General features: G+C 44.3%; 2 protein-coding genes across 6 annotated transcripts in view; one reads left to right on the top strand and one right to left on the bottom strand.

Moving 5' to 3' along the window:
• Nucleotides 1-2623, bottom strand: part of rps9 (ribosomal protein S9) — a 145786-nt gene extending 143163 nt beyond the window's left edge. The window contains exon 1 of the mRNA XM_069537582.1: nt 2614-2623. The gene's annotated coding sequence lies outside the window, so the exon portion shown is untranslated. The remainder of the gene's footprint in view (nt 1-2613) is intronic.
• A 1-nt stretch (nt 2624) lies between these two features.
• On the top strand, nt 2625-15262 carry LOC109633241 (myocardin). Of its 5 annotated transcripts, none has more exons than XM_020092950.2 (16): nt 2626-2962; nt 3827-3988; nt 6176-6229; nt 7021-7076; nt 7839-7905; nt 8597-8722; nt 8917-9113; nt 9265-9405; nt 9975-10140; nt 10228-10438; nt 10529-10667; nt 11024-11611; nt 11701-11799; nt 11957-12094; nt 12184-12238; nt 12328-15262. In XM_020092950.2, the coding sequence occupies exons 2-16, from the start codon at nt 3934-3936 to the stop codon at nt 12756-12758; spliced, it is 2523 nt and encodes an 840-aa protein (XP_019948509.2). In that variant the 5' UTR covers nt 2626-2962; nt 3827-3933; the 3' UTR covers nt 12759-15262. The 5 variants fall into 5 exon arrangements, with proteins under 5 accessions (XP_019948511.2, XP_019948509.2, XP_019948508.2 ...); XM_020092949.2 differs by having other exon boundaries at nt 8594-8722; nt 10532-10667; XM_020092951.2 differs by having other exon boundaries at nt 8594-8722; nt 11993-12094.
• Nucleotides 15263-16501: the final 1239 nt, after the last annotated feature.

The raw sequence follows: 16501 nt of genomic DNA, 5'->3' as shown, positions 1-16501 counted from the left end.
ATAGAGATTTGTATTCATAATACCATTACCCTGCAAGTTGTTGAACTTATTAAATTGTCTACTAAGAGGCTTCTAACTATCAACTGCTCTTATCATTCTTGTAGAGGCTCATCGTGGAGCCACTTACACATTGTTAAGGTCACTCTGAGGGTTCAGTCATTAAATCAAAGTGATGCTGTCAAGAAAAAAAACGAATAAATTCTCATATAACAGGTTCTGGTCCCCTAATTAATACCAGTGGGCCGCTGCATCGCTGAGCTACAAGGTCCTCAGTGCATGATGAATATTCAGCCGGCCAAATGTGTGGGATCAGCATTCCAGCTGGAGAAGTGTGTGTACACTACAGTTTGTGTATGTGTGTGTGTGTGTGTGCGTTGTGCAGTGTTTGGAACTATCCAGACTGCTCAGAGCTTCAAAGTGCAGTGACTGACAGACAGATGGATGACGGACAGAAATCGGTGCTGTGTTTATGTGTATATGTGTGTGTGTGTGTGTAGTTGTGTCAAACAGAGTGGGCAGCGGGCCTTCTGAGTGGCGCAAGGCACACGGCCAAATGATTGAAGTGATAAAGGTATAGGTGGAGAGGAGAGAGGGGTGAGAAAAGACCCAGCGATGAACCAAAAGGGAGAGGCAGCAGATGTAATGAAGTGTGTTGGACTGGTATGTTTTGGATTTTTATTCGCTTTGATACATTCAGGGCTTTGATATATTTGTTTTGTATCTGCTTTGTTGCATCACAGACGTCCCATTACTGCCGGCGGGAGCCCAAACGATGGGAAGCTAAACTAACCGTGAATGCTTTTTCTTGTTTTCCTCTAGGTCCATCATGCATGGCTTGCTATTTCACATTTCAGCCATGTGAGGGCACACTCACACCTATGATGTGCTGAGTAGACCTGGCTCATTCTGCTATGCTGTCTCTCAAATGGTGGAGGGATACATTTACCAGGGTGGAGAGCAGAAGACAGCAGAGCTGCATTCAAACTCTGCAGTCAAAGAGCCATAAATATGAAATCACCTATGCAGACACATGGAGTGTGTTGTCATTCCGAGCTATATTAAGCTATTCGGCCTGTGTCTCTTGTCAAGTCGAGGTCCTATATGAAAAGATTACTGTGCCCAGAATTACACAGAGAAATATGATACATCTCGAGAAGAGAAGGTTAACAGCGTGCAGGCCTCTTCGCTCACCAGACACAGTGCAGGATTAACACTATGGAGAGTGTGTGTGCATGTGTGTGTGTCAGAGAGAGAGAGAGATAACAGGTGTTAATCAGAAAGGGAGTCCTGGCTGTAGAGGAGAGGGTGTAGTTGTGGTGCAGGGAAGCAGACGAATAAGCAATTACATCACCTTTCCTACAATAATGTTCCATGGTGTCAATGTATGTGTTTGTGTGTACATGTTTGTGTGTGTGTGTGTGTGAGTGAATTGCAGGGGTGGGAAAAGCTGTCAAAGGTGAGATTTTTATAATCACGACAAACAGTCATGCTGTGCAAATGGCACCTGAAAGTGCCGTCTGTCTACAACCATGTATTAAATGAAGGTTCCCATTCATTTTGTGTTCCATTAGTTGTTCCCTTTTTGTTCCTTGGCAACTGTAATTGGCCCACGCAGCGCTATCTCTGCTCCGTGTTCTCTGATTAGCAGATCTCCACGTCACCGTCTTTTTCTTTTCACATTAGATAAAATGGCAGCAAACTCCTTTTTCCACGATCGGCTCCAGTGCTCTTCATGTCCTCACTGTAAACACTTCCCCCCCAAGTGTTTGCTCCCCAACTTTTTTCCTGCCTCCCCTGTCTCACCCTCTCTACCTCCCCTCTGTGTCTCCCCCTCTCTACGACCTGCTGAACCAGCACACACCGGCCTGTCTGTCAAATCCACGGAACAGGTGCTCCAGCTACAACCTCACTTCCCCCACTTTCCCACTGTAGCCTACAGGCACACACACACACACACACACACACACACACACACACACACACACACACACACACACACACACAGGCACATGTAAAAGAGCATGCACATACAAACACTCTCCTCCATGTTCACCCAGGTTGTTTTGGACGCCTGAACAGCGAAATGAAACTCAGATTTTCTGCTCGGCTCCGGCTCTGATCCATACTGAAAACTTTATGCTGATGCACACTGATTTAGTGACCTGTGACACTCTGTGAGGGCACACACTCAGACACACACATGCATACGTGCACGCCAACACCACTAAATCACTTTAAGAGGGTGACCCAAAGGTATCTTGACAGCAGCATATGAGCCTGCAGTCCTGCTGCAGTACATGATTTGATGTGAGTCCAAAACACTCCGGGGCTTTTCTCGCTGCCTCGTAATAAACCATCTCTTTATCCTGCCTTCACTTCTCTATCCGTCACATTATGTGGCAGCTCAGCCGCTCACATTAAGCAACTGCACTAACTTCATTTGTGAATACTTTTGACACTGTACAAACACAAACAAAAGCACTTATTGTATTATTTTCTGAATCTGCCTGGGGATCAGTCAGTCAGTCAGTAGATGTCAGGGGGGAGTGAATGGCTGCTGTAGGGGAGGGGAGGGGGAGATGAGGCCATGCAGGGGGAGGGGGAGAGTTTGACAGTCGCTCACAGTTGGCACCAAGGATCCAGGATGCTTTGGGGCGGATGGGGGAGAGGGACAGAGAGTGCAAGGCAGAGGTAGAGAGGGTGAGTCTCTATCGTAAGGGGACACAGGAACCACAGGTCCTTCTGCTCCTTTCATTTCACCTTTAGGAACACGAAAAGACTGAGAGGGGGACGAAAGAAACACGAAAAAAAGGATATGAAAAGAACATGAAAGAAAGAAATCATCATTAAACGCATTACGAAGTTCTCTCTCTTTCCCTCTCTTCCTCATCTCGCACCTCTCCTCAATTTAATCTTAAATCCACTCCAATTTCCCCCGGGGGACTCAATTCTCTCTTTTCCTGTAAGTATTCTCTTTCATTCTCTAGCTTTTATTCTCGCTGTGTTGTCAGTGCTGTGAGTGCTGTGATGTTATGCCTGTGCCAGACGAGACATCTCAATCACTTGCTTGTTATTTGACTGCATTAAGGAGTGAGTGGCCTCCTCTTGCTATCTTCATATTGTAACTAAGTCAGGTGTGTGGATTTATGGGAGTGGGAATAGGACGAGCACTCTGGTGATTTAGTATGCATCACCTCAGCTATTCCATAGCATGTGTGTGTGTGTGTGTTTGTCCATTCCCTTCAAACAGGCTTCCTCTGGGTGTTCTGTGGACAGCCAGTTCAAATCAATATTGTTAATAAGTTGTGTGTGTGCACTAATGCAGCTTATGTAGATTCCCAACTCTCTCTGCTCTGTGAGGGACATATGTGGTGCAGCAATGCTTCAGGTTTGTTCGGCAAGATCAATGTCCTCCAGCTCTAGTGTCCAAGCATCTGCTGGGGCTTCTGTCTCCGTCCCACATGCGAGCTTGACTTTCCTCAGCCTCCTCTTCCTCAGGCTCCTCGCCCCGTCTCTGTTAAAGCCTCCTTGTCTGTTTAATTCTCTGTGTCGTTAGCTCTGTCTCTGTGGGTGGGCCTCTGTGACTCTCTGTGTGATTATGACAGGCCGTCTGTGGGGAGGCCTGCTGTTGCCAGAGCAGCTCTCACTGCAGCATTCAGTCTGCCTGTAGGTCTGAGAGGCTTTACGTCTCTATTTCCCCCTCAATCCATCTCGGCTGCGCTTTGTGTGCCTCTATCAATATTGGTTTGTGTCTATCAGTGGATAACAAGCATCTGTCTCTCTTCTTGTCCCACTCCCTCTGCTCCCACTGATGTTTTCCCAACAGAGAGAGAGACAGAAGGAGAGGGGGTCCATTCCTCCTGGCTGAGTGACACCAGGAATTTCCTCTTTCTCTCTGCTCTGCTCCCTGGTCCCCCGCACCTCCCCTCCACCATGACACTGCTGGCCTCCGAGAGGTCGCTTCTTATCCGGAACAAGTTCCGCTCAGGTGAGGACCCTCGTGGAGGCTCCACTCACACCAGCTAAACAAGGAGGAGGATTTATTTCCTCCACTGCAGTGGCTTTACATGTCAGACATAATTGGCAACATTAGCATCAATATATGGAGGTGAACTGTTTGTGAAGGTTATTGGCTGATCAGTCACCATGTCTATCATGTGATCAATAGTGTGAAGGTATTGATAATGGCGAATGGATTTAGTGTTTTCTTCTCACCGACAGTCTCATGTCTTGAATGAGAGGACAAGAGGGCAGCAGAGATCTCTGCATGTTACTGGGTGACACTTTGACACAAGCTGGTTGGTTGATAACAAATTAAAATGGGCCTTCACCAGGAAATTCCTTATTTTTAATACCAAAACATTCGTATGGGACAATGTAAAATTTGTTACAAGATCCTCAGTCAGCTTTATTAAGAATTTAACGATTGTAACCTTGGTCTCATCAGAATTGATCAGAAGTTAAATCTCTTGAACCCATTGAAAAAACAAGACAAATACAGAAAACTGTCATGTACACAACATCTGAAGGGGTTGTGCATTTGCAGGAAAACAGTGTTCATGTGAGACCTTCAAAGAAATAAAGCTCCGACACCACAGTTAAAGATTCATTAGTGATTATTTCACTCTCAACTCAGATTTTCTGCAAAGAAAAATGGGTTTTATGTGGATTTGATGAAGTTTGAAATGTAAAAGTAGGCTGCAGATGTAAGATTACAGTCTAAAAGGTTATCATTGAAGGTGACTTGACGATAAACGAGCCACACTCTGTGAGTACACTGGAGGAAAAGACAGCTGACATGAACTCTAAATTATATCCCTGAGTTGCACTTATACAAAAAAAACTTCAGGACACAACCATGATTCTTTGACACACAATTCAACAACTGTCCCTATAACTGCATAATGCAACCTTCAGTAGTCGCAGTGGCTACTGTTGTGGTTCCGGGCAGCTGTCGCAAACGCCTGGTAAAATAGAAAGGCGAGGAAATGACATAGAGACGGTCCCTTAGGTGAACAAACACCTGCTGGAAAACATGATTCTCTATGGCAGCTGCTCCATTTAAAAACATGTATGTACATAGTTGAGCATGAGGAGTACGTCAGTCTATAACATCAAACCAATGTATGTCCTCTGGATATTGTTAATGATACAGTTTTTATTCATTGATTGAATGTTAATAATTTTATTGTTGACCTTGGATGTGACTTGTTTCCACTGCAAAATTTTCCTGTTACATACATGTGTGCTTTATGTGATTGTCACTGTTAATTCACATGTTTAAGTCATGATTCCCAACCTTGTCAGCTTATGACCCTTTGACTCAGCTTTATGTGTCTGAGGTGCAATGGATCCAAAATTGTTTCATTTCAATGATCTTAAAAGGCCTGAAGATGTGAAAGGAGACATTATTCAACATGATTAATTACAAAAAAAGGGAAAAAACTGGTCGTTGGCAGGCAAGCATGAGCATACACACTGAAACCAACAGAAAACCTCCCTCTGACAAGCATTGCTTCTCTGATGTCTTAAGCGGACAGAGCCCAGTGTGTAAATCTGCTGTTAAACCCAGATTTCTGAGATGTTTTGAGTTGTCAGAGAGGCAGGAGAGCAGGAAGAGTGTGGTTAGCAGCACAAATGAGGATGACGTGAGGAGTAGGGGATGTATGAGACGCTTGTGGAGAGAGTGGGACAGCTGAAGGGGGGATGGGACCAACAGAAATAGACATACTGAGAGATAAATAGTTGCTGCCCTCAACCCCCTGCACAGCGCTCCCCCCTCCCCTGCCCTCGTCGGGTCTCTCAGGTCTCAAAACTCAAAACGAAACGTATCATGCTCTCAGGGAAGCACTCGGTGTGATAGGCTCGGCCCTACCTTACTTCACCTGTCAGTGTGTATGTGCCAAATGTTCACATGTGCATAGACGTGTGGTGTGTGTTTGTGTGCAGGCATGTGAGAAGATACATAATCTACAAGCACTGCAAAGTATGGGGTGATATCAGTTCCGAGGCGGTATCATTTAACAGTGACCGAGCTGTCTGCTGTTGCTCAACTGCTACCTTGTGACGTCAGCGTGATTTTTTTCTCAGATAGTTTGTGCTGTGAATGGAAATCCAACTTACTCACTGTTATGTTTCATCTTTTTCTGACACAATCTCTCTCCTTCTGTCTCAGTGCTGCAGTTGAGGATTCAGAACCGGAGGCAGAGTGAAATCAATGCAGACTCTGGTTAGTCCATGTCATTAACAGTGTGATTGATCCATCTACACTATGACTGCAGGTTGGATTTCATATGAATGAAGTCACCTCTTTCACTGAAAGATGATTGACTATTGATCACTTGATGTCTACGCACATATTTACCAGCTTTTACTTTAAACTTCTGGGGTGAATTACACAGACTTTCTTGTTGAACAATGGTTGCAATAACTATAGATTTAAATCGAGGGACACAATGACCTCAAATATACATGATATGCAAAATATGCACAGCTCCACATTAGTATGTCTGCAAAAGCTCCTCACATAAAGCAGCTATCAGGATTGTAGATATGCCCTATAACAAATCTTGTATTATTTAATTGCAATGAAGCTGTTTTATTGGTAATTTCGACACAAGTAAACCGTGGTAACATATGTACACGGACATCATTCAATAACAGATCTGTGTTGATAAATTGTACCGAAAGCTCAAAATTCCTACATATTTATCTGCATCTGTGCGGAAATTGTTTTACATTTTAGTCCATATTGTAGTAATATGAAAAGCAATCCCAGCTACTTTGTTGAGAGGCACAGCACCTGGCTTCAGGTCCCACTGGGCTGTCTGAGGCAGAAACAGGCTGCACAAGAAGAGCTGCACGTTCTTATACCTGCCGACCCGAAAGAGTGTCTGATGCTCCACACTGTAACGTGGAGGAGGATGAGTTTAAAAGGCTGAGAGGGATTTGTTGATGCACCAGAGATGCTGTCTGCATTATTTTTGATCTCATAACCACATCTTCTTTGTCTCTTTATAGGATTGAAATCTACTGCTCCACCTCAAAAAACAGAGAAGGACCAGAGTGAAGCTCTGGTGAGAAGCAACCCATCCATCACATGTCACACTAAGGATCAAATACTGGTTTTAAAGCATTAATTGATTAAGTTTAAATGTTTTAGCTACATATAGCTTTAGAAATGTATATAGACTTTATATATAAACTTGTGGTGGAGAGCTGCAAAAAACCATCAGAGGGGTGCGATCAGGGAACTCTCCAATGGAATTGTTAGTAAATATCATTGAATTAAAAATGTAAATAAATCTATACACTAACACATACATTATTTACCAATACACATAATATGTGATTACAATAATGATGACTGGATTATAAGTACACAGTTTACAGAGATAACCCATAAATAAACATTGCAAATTGCAAATCTTTAGCCGCTTTCTTAAATTCAAGCCACAATGAAAAGACAATTTCTCCTTCAGATATGACTCATTTTTTCCTTTGAATGTTTATTTCTGATTATATTTGTGAGAATGAGAATAAATCTTTGTTTAGCTGCAGATCATGAATATCGTACTAAGAAATGAATCATTTATACTAATGGTAAACGGTGAATGGACTGTATTTATGAAATACATTTATATCCATGAAAAATAAACTAACAACCTATACCAGTTTCACAGGAGAATATTTGTATATGAGGAGGAAATATTCTGTTGGTTCCCCCTGGTGTCCTAGTATTTTATTCACACTGACACTGACGGACAGTTTTCTTTAACCTTCCCCCTGAGTGAACTGCTGTGTAATCTGTTGCTCTGACCTGATGTTTCCTGCTGCAGCGTCTAAATGAAGACGGTGCCACTCAGAAGTTGCCCCCTAGTGGTCTGAACACTGAAACTGCACAAGGTAGATGCTCCATCTGTACTGTCACTGTGGCCTGTTTTACCCTCGATTCCCCCACGTCTCTCTCCTCTCTCTTTCTGCATTGTGTTACTTCATTGTGTTACTTCTGATCTGATTTGCTCTCCATTGTTGTGCGAGGAAATGAAGTGTGTAAATCTGTCGGTGTTTCATCAGCTGTCAGTTAAACAGAAATATGACCTTGTTGCACTTTGATTTTTTTTAAAGCTGCCAACAAACTTATCAGTGATTGACGGCACATGATAAACCCGACCATCCAGAGATCAGTCATCTTTTTCCGCCAGCGCTGACATCTCTCTGTGTCATCTCACTTTCCCTCTTTATCTCCGCACCCTCTAACCTCGCTTTTAATTTGAAAATACTGTTATTCTAATATCAGTCTGATTTCCCAAACAGTCCCTCCCTGCCCTTTTCAAAAATATTGTGTGGATGTGTTCGTATCCAGGGGAATACTGAATGTCTCCCTCTAGACAGGAGCGTTTACTATTTTTTGATGCCTCTCTTGGTTTGATTTGGGACTGATCGCCCGTGGCAACAATGTTGTGCATGCTCACATCACATATGTTCTGAAATCCTGTTGCCTCTCTCTCTCCAATCTCTCTCCACTGATCTCCCATCTGTCCCCCTTCTCCCTGCTTAACGCCACCATCCCTCCCTCCCTCCCTCCCTCCAGTAGAGAGAACTGTGTGTGGCGCCCAGAGGCAGAAGAAGGCTCGCCAGGTGCAGGACGTCACTGAGAGAATCCAATGTCCGCCTGGACCTGTGGATCAACAGCACCAACACACGCTGTCCCTGGAGAACCGTGAGCCAACACACAGCCATACACACACTCTCTCTCTCACACACATACACACACACACACACACACACACACACACACACACACACACACACACACACACACACACACACACACACACACACACACACACATTCTCCCCCTTCTACCCAATCTCCTCTTCTGACCTTACCTCCTTTCACTTTTCATCTCCTCAGGTTCGGCCTCCTTCCCTCTCTCTGCTGATGTCTTCGAAGATGACATCTCCTCCTGCGCCTCCTCCTCGCCCACTGAGCAACATGGTGTTCACCAATCACCGGCCTATTCTTCTCTACCGGGGCTCCCAGGCGACCAATTACTGAGTGACTTCTCAGCTGTGGGCCCGCCCCTTAACCACAGCCCCGCTCATGCTCAGGTGAGGAAACAGGGTTGATATTTGTGATGGATGTGAGAAAAAAGAAAGTCTGATATATGATTTTCCTCTAACAACCTCCGATAAACACATATAAAGTAAATGATGAGTTTATATATGGGGTCGTACGCCATCTCTTATTTTCTGCCTTTAGTCTGGTTTGACGTTGCTCCCGGCAACCGAGGGCATCAGACAACCTATGACTGTAACGCTAGGTGAATCAAACTCCATGGCAACAACTGGGAGGCCAAATGGGATGTTTCTGACCTCTCAGACCACCCCCCTGCTGCCAAAGGTAATTTGAGGTTAGCGCATGATAATGATGTCATTAAAATTTTAAAAGGAGCTCTTCTGTGTTTGATGCCTCAAAATGAAAATAAATGTGACTAAATGCAGTAAAATGTAATTTTCATTGAGAAAATCATGTGTATGTGCTTGTAGTGGTAACAGCTATTCACAGCAGGTATACAACATAAATGATAATCAAGCGCTGCAGAAGTCTTTGACCTAACAGGCTGGTCAGTCCTCTGTTTTGTCAAACACAAAGCGCTGCTGTTAGCTGCTCTGCATTCATTACTGTCACTTTGCACTTCTGGGGTAGCTCAGTATTTGCCCCGTAGGTTAACACATTCAAACACCAGCAGCGTGGCTGTATATGTCAGAAGCAGCATGTGCTGTCATCAGGAGCTTTATGAGGCATTTGTATGTTTCATGTTTAACCTTGACACGGGGCAAATACTGTCAAACAATGTAAAATGACTAGATTTTTCTCCCTGATATTTTATTTACTATTCTTCAAATGACTCGCCACAACCACAGTATAGTTGCAATTTAAGGACATGTGGAAAATGTGCATCTTTACAGACAGCTCAGCCTCCCAGCCCAACCTGCTCCTCCACCATCCCATCCTCCTTAAACTTCAACCACCTCCCCCGCCCACGGAAACCGAGGGACACGAAACCGAAGATGAGGAAACTCAAGTATCACCAGTACATTCCTCCAGACCAGAGAGGAGCTTCTGGGACTGGAGGTATAATTGTGATTCTTTTTTTTTGAAAATCAATTAGAAGAAAAATTATTGTTTAAACTCAAGACTAAATAAAATCTATATCTTCAGCGGGAGCCAAACAGAAGAGCACTACCCCTACTCAGTCTTTGGACCCAGCCTATTCCCACCTCTTGAAGCAGCAGCAGGTCATCCTCCAGCTTCAAATCCTCCAGAACCAGCAGCAACAACAGCAACAACAGCAGCAGCAGAAGCAGCAGCAGCAGCAGCAGCAGCAGCAGCAGCAGCTACAACCACAGCAACAGGTGGCTGTTGTATCCAGGTATGCATCGAGCTCCCTGTTGATAGGATCATGTAATTCAAACTGAGCCAACAACACAACAAGACGTCAATGCTTCTTTTGTTCTTGCAGCAGAGATCACTGTGTGAAATCTTCTGGAGCCCTGCCCCTGAACCCCCAACCTGTTCCTGCCACAACCAACCACACCCCCATGGACGCAAACCCAACATCCAACCCTGAGCCTCTGCCTGCAAACCTTGTTGATCTAACAGTAAGAGACGCATGTCTATCATACCTCCCTCCGCTAGGGCCCAACGGTCCTGATAAAACCACATTTAAGTTCAGTTAAGTTTTATTCAGATCTGCACCAAACTGCATTTACAAATATCAGTCCTCTAAATATGTCTCATCAAAGCCCATGAATTACTTGATGAAATTAAACGCCCTATCTTACAATGTTAAAGAAAGGGGAAATCATAACCTCCCTGGTGGAGGTTATGATTTCCCTGATTTTCTCCTGTTCATAATGAATCCAATATCCTATAAGATAACTGAGAACTGATTCATGATTATAAAAATCTTATAAGATCTTCTGCCCTACCACCCCCGTCTTTTCCCATCCCTCAGGTGTCAGAGTTGCGGCAGCAGCTGCGTAAGCGTGGCCTCCCTGTCTCCGGCACAAAGCCGGCCCTGTTGCAGCGTCTACTTCCCTTCCAGCTTCCTCACACTCACCTCCCCCCTGCTCCCCTATGCCAACTGGGTGCCAACCAAGAGGCCCTCACTCCATGTCCCCTGCTGCCACCCAGCCAGAGCCCTGGCTCCTGCTCCAGCTCTGGACCGGACTCACCCGGCAGCAGTCCGAACCAACAGCTCTACATCCAGGACAGAGGAATTCCTAATGGGATTCTCAGTGACAGTCCAAATGGAATTCTGAATGCCGTCCCGAGCAGGTTCACAAATGCTGCGTCAGTCAGTTTGGCTGGGGAACAGTGTGGTATTACCAACGCTGTCTTCCTGGCTCCTGCCAGCACCGCCTCAGGAACTCCCAGTCCCAGTCTGCCCATGTCGTCCTCTTCGCCCCTGCAGTGTGGGACTCCCTGGAGAACTGAGAGCGAGCAGCAGCAGCAGCAGCAGCAGGAGCTGAGCGTGGAGCTGGAGATGAGGGAGAGGATACGGAGCAGGCCCAGGGAACGCTCCACTAACGCTGGGAATGAGGTGAGAACAGACAGGCTTGGATGTGTCGAAAAACTGCTCGTTTAATGAGAATTAATCGCATCAATTCCCTTTTTTCCCCATTCCTTCAGTCTTGTGACGGGTCCCTGCATCCTTTCCTGCAACAGGATCCAGGATGCTCTCGGGGGAAACCAGAAACAGATGCACAGACAGAGGTGTTGTTCACACAGGTAAACACACACACCAATACCCACATTTCTCACATAATCACATGTAGACGTCTCTTTTCAAAGACCCACTACAGAGCCTTTAATGTAAAATACTTCTCTAACATCAGCTTCCTCCCTTCACCACCTACCGACTAATCTACCCCCGCTTTCTAATCAGGTGTTTTGCTTTCAACCATGTGATGTGATTGGCCAGGACTTTGAGCTGCCGGTGCAGATTACAGCCAGTCCTGTGCAGATGTTGCCCGGTGTTCGCAGTTTGGAAGAAGAGCTACAGGAGGCTATACAGAAAGCACAGGTCAGCGTCTGTAGATGAATAAAAGGAGATCATTAACAATTTCTTTTGAACAAGGGAATTAAGTTTTTTTTCTCCCCCTTTGGCCACAGATGGACCCTCGGCAGTCCATAGATGACATTTTGGATGAGCCTATTACTTGCGATGGTGAGTATCCTATAATTAATAAAGAATAGAACTTAAATGGCACTCATTTATCTTTCAGGGTCTAATCCTTTTAACCACCTCTTTTTTAGGTCCCGTCAATGTCTCTGATCTTAAATCCCCGGCCCACTCTGCCCGCGGCCCATCTCCTCCTCCTCATCCTCCTCAAGTCGATCAGTCCCAGGCCTCCCAGCAGCACACCAGGGATGACAACTTCCTGCCCTCGCCACTTTGCTCTTCTCTCTTGCTGGAGCTTCCTCCATCTCCCGCGGTAATAAACCCCAGCCAGGTTGTGCCAGCGCCTCCCCCACCACCCATCTGCACCTCCCCTCTGCCGTCCACAGGGAAGTCACGGAAGCGACGGGCTCCGACTCTGTTTGACGCTGCCGACTGGCTTGAAACGCTGACGTCTGGCCTCCGCCCTCTCACCCCACCGACAGCTCCCTTTGTTGAATCAGACTTCAGTCTGGATTCAGATTTGAATGTCAATCGAGTGTTGGATCTGATGATAGAGCAGTGGTGAGGATTTGTGTGCACTTAACTTCCTTGTATGTACAGTAGATGAGTGTTTATTTTTGATGGTAATCATTGGGGCAAAATGTATGCATCCCACAGAGGGCACAAGATTGTGATTAGAGGCCTCCATCCGTCCATCCATCCCTGATCTGATTGGCTGCCAGAGTCACTGGCTCCACGCAATGTCGAGAGCTGGATTAATCACAGCAATCAGATCAAACATGGCTTTGATGGGGCAGCAAGAGCACAAACACATGCACACACATGCACACATAGACATTGCATAGCGCTGTTTAAAAGCACTTGGGTTCAGCCAGAGAAGGCAAACAAGCAACACATCTGTGGACTGACACACTCCACGGCACAATGTTTGCAGTGCAAAACAAAAGGAAACCTGGTGGCGTATGAATTTAAACATGCTTCCTGGCTGCACTGGGAGAATGTTGTTTCTGATTTATCTCCAAAAACCTGCTGTTGGACTGGGTTGAGTGTGGCCCCTGGTGTTGACTCAGTCATTGAGTCCTAGCCATTCATAAAGCCCATTTAGAGTGTGTAAAAGCCAGACAGAGCACACAGCTTGTGTGTGGCTCCAGACCTTAACCCCGGTGCCAGACACACAGTCGGCATGCAGAGAGAGAAAGCTGGCACAAGCCACAAACAAGCAGTGTGTCTGCGTTTGTGTGTGTGTGTGTGCATGTTTGTTAAGTATGTGTGTGTTCAATATGTCTGACTGTGTGTGACTGTGCACACAAGACTGCTTTTGTTTGTATGTGTCAATGCACAAATGCGTCCATGTATATGTATCAGCATTAATGCCAAAATGCACTTGTAGCTATTTGTTTGCTCATGATCACCTGTATGTATTTGTGTGTGTATGCGTGTGTGTGTGAGAGGATACGTGTGAAAGACACAGGAAAGACGTGGAGGATTTTCTGTGTCCACATCCAGACCAGACATTTCGTTGTAGTCTCTTTGCCAGCGGGCAGTAACTCCAGTGTAGTTATCCAGTGTAATCATCAGGAAAAACATGTTACCTTGCTCAAGTTCTCCAGTAGAGCAATCAGGCAACCACCCAGCAAATAGTCCTTAGAGAAATAAACCAATCAGACAAGTGAAAGTTTCCTCATCAATTTGTAAAATAAAAAAAAAAACAGCCGGTCCTTTTGTTTCCCCTTGTCCCCCCCCCCTGACAGTGTGTGGCCTTGCTGCTCGGAGCTTACGCTGCTACTTGCAAAGCCAGATTTATATGATTTATAACCCGACCCCACACCTGTTCACTTTGTGTAAATTAATTCCACAAATGTTTTTATTTGACACAAAAAATGACCACTTCTATTAAGAGAAAATGCACTGTAGAATTAGCACCAGATAACATAGATGTAGAGAGAATATGAAACTAGTCATGTGGCCGGAGAGGAGCCGGCAGTTGATGCAGCTGATGCAGTAAAATGCTGCACGTTCTCTTGATGGCGACAGTGATGTTGCTTTTATATTCTACATGATTCACTGGCGGCGCAGGAATGGGTACATTATTTGTTTGCATAATAAACGTTCAGTGAGTTATGTCCATTCTCAACCGCCACTTAACATAATGACATTAAAGGGGAAGAACTGATGGAGGCTAGCTGCCATTAGTCCCTGCTGTACCACATAAATGTAATTTAGACATAAAGTCCCATCTACATAAAATTACATTCTGCCATTGATTGGCCCACTGACCCATCAATCATGTTTGGAGAGCTCTGATTGGCTCATCCATATCTGGGACATTTATCTTGTTTGATATCTAACTGGACGTCCTTCTATATGACCACTTTATTTTGAAAAAAAGTAATGTTTTGTGATTTGTGTAAAGGCGGCAGAAACGGGCAGATCTGAGGTCATGCCACATTTGTTGTCGGCCTGTTTTTTTGTTTTGTTCTGATGATGAACAAGTGTCTTACCAAGCAAGACAGCCACAGTCGATTCTTATTAGAAGAAGATATCTGTGCATCTGCAAATCTTCAGCACGATATTACAGCTTTATTTTGAAGCAGTCGTTGTACAGCTTTCACTAGAGACACTATGAAAAATGCAGTTCAGTGTGAATAGATGACTGTGATAATCACGGTGATCAATAAACATTGCCTGCTGCATGAAAAAAAAAGAAAGGGTAAATTGATAGGCAGGAGAGTAAGATGCTACCTCCTGTGACTTCCAGTGCTTTAGGGCCCACACCAGTGTTTTCCTTGTTTCTCATTTAATTTCCGAACACTGGAGCAGAGTCTCCTGGAGCAACCCCCTGAACCGCCTCTGCAGGTTTGGCCTCTGAAGATGTCAGCTGGAAACAATGGGGTGTTTCAGGTAAATGAGACTCTGTTGGCCACTTCTGCTGCTATTGTGAAATGTGAGACAAAATAAAATGTGTTTGCTTTTATTTATTATGTAACTTATTCATGCAAAAAGATGTCACCCTCTGTCCAAAATGTATTTAAAAGCATTGAGAAAATTAAAGTCTTAATAGATTTTCTATGTGGTTCCTTCTCTGTTTCTTTTATCTTTTCATGTTAAGTGAGCTAACAGCTTTAATGGCACGTTGAGAGGATTAACACGTTGATTGCTTTATGAAGAAAAAACTTACTGATCGCTCATATTTTTCCACAAAAAACTCCCTCAAATTATGTCTTATCAAATATTGATGATCACTAAGTAAATTAAATATTCATCCGCACCAATATGCTGCTTAAATATCTATGAAACAGCTCTAACATCCACATGGCTGGTGGTTAATATGAATGACACAATGTTTTCATGTGAAGGAGCAGCGATACAGCTGGAGGGCATAGTTCATTCAGCGTCAGAGATCATCACAGGGACACTGAGAAGAAAAAAAGATCTGTACTATTGATATCGTTTATGAGCTATAACCTTGTATACTTTATTCACAGGGAGGCTGGAGCTTATCCCAGGACAGTTTTGCCAAATTAAGACAAAAAACCATTTACTCAAACACTCAAACACACATCTACAGGTAATTTAAGAGTCACCCATCACCCTAACCTGCAGGATATTTTTTTAACTAATTAATTAATTTATTTTTGCCAATTTCTCTTTGAGTATATTGTCTTTATTGGCAGGACAGTTTGTATGAAATGGGGAAGGACACACAGCGAAGAGCCGTGTCATAAACCAAAACTGTGGTAAGTAGTTAACTGCTGTACTTTGAGCCCCGATGCTAGCATGGCTAGGGTTAGGGTTACATTAGTAATGTCATTGCTGAATGTGAACAGTTTTCTTACTTGGTGTGATGATAACATATTCTGTATTTTACAAACCATGCATTTTTCTCCATTTAAAATTCCTGCGCACTGCCTCTTCTGTAAAGTATGTAGCTTGACTTCATGGATCCATGTGAACCTGATGGATGAGTCAGGATGGTTCTCCTCTCTGAAGCCTTGCCAAACAACTCATGTTGCTCCACAGTGTAAGAAGAAGGCTTTGTAGAGTCTTTCCTTTTTTCCCCCTATGCCCTAATGACTTTATAGTTTTCTTTAGCAGATAAGACACTCTTTAAGTGAGCTACACCTCTATAAAATAATATTGATTAATTGATTGAGCGATCACAGACCAAGATGTGGTGTGAGGATCCATCTCCATTCCAATCAAAGACGGGAATGTAAAGGTACAGCAGACAACAAATCAGAGCGATCTAAACTAGCCTGTGTGTGTTTGGCTGTACAGCGAGTGGAAGCTGCATATGTTGATAAGTTT

This window comes from Paralichthys olivaceus, chromosome 13 (genome assembly GCF_024713975.1).
Source record: "Paralichthys olivaceus isolate ysfri-2021 chromosome 13, ASM2471397v2, whole genome shotgun sequence".
Classification (NCBI taxonomy): Eukaryota; Metazoa; Chordata; class Actinopteri; order Pleuronectiformes; family Paralichthyidae; genus Paralichthys; species Paralichthys olivaceus.
Note: the sequence above shows the minus strand (reverse complement) of the source record. Positions and strands in the feature narration are given on the sequence as shown.

What these genes read in the sequence shown, in the direction of transcription:
- LOC109633241 (XM_020092948.2), top strand. Translation starts at nt 3,934, where the DNA reads ATGACACTGCTGGCCTCCGAGAGGTCGCTTCTTATCCGGAACAAGTTC. An exon ending in CAAACCTTGTTGATCTAACA is followed by an intron (nt 10,668 to 11,023) that starts GTAAGAGACGCA and finishes CCCATCCCTCAG; the next exon opens with GTGTCAGAGTTGCGGCAGCA. An exon ending in CCACTAACGCTGGGAATGAG is followed by an intron (nt 11,612 to 11,700) that starts GTGAGAACAGAC and finishes CCATTCCTTCAG; the next exon opens with TCTTGTGACGGGTCCCTGCA.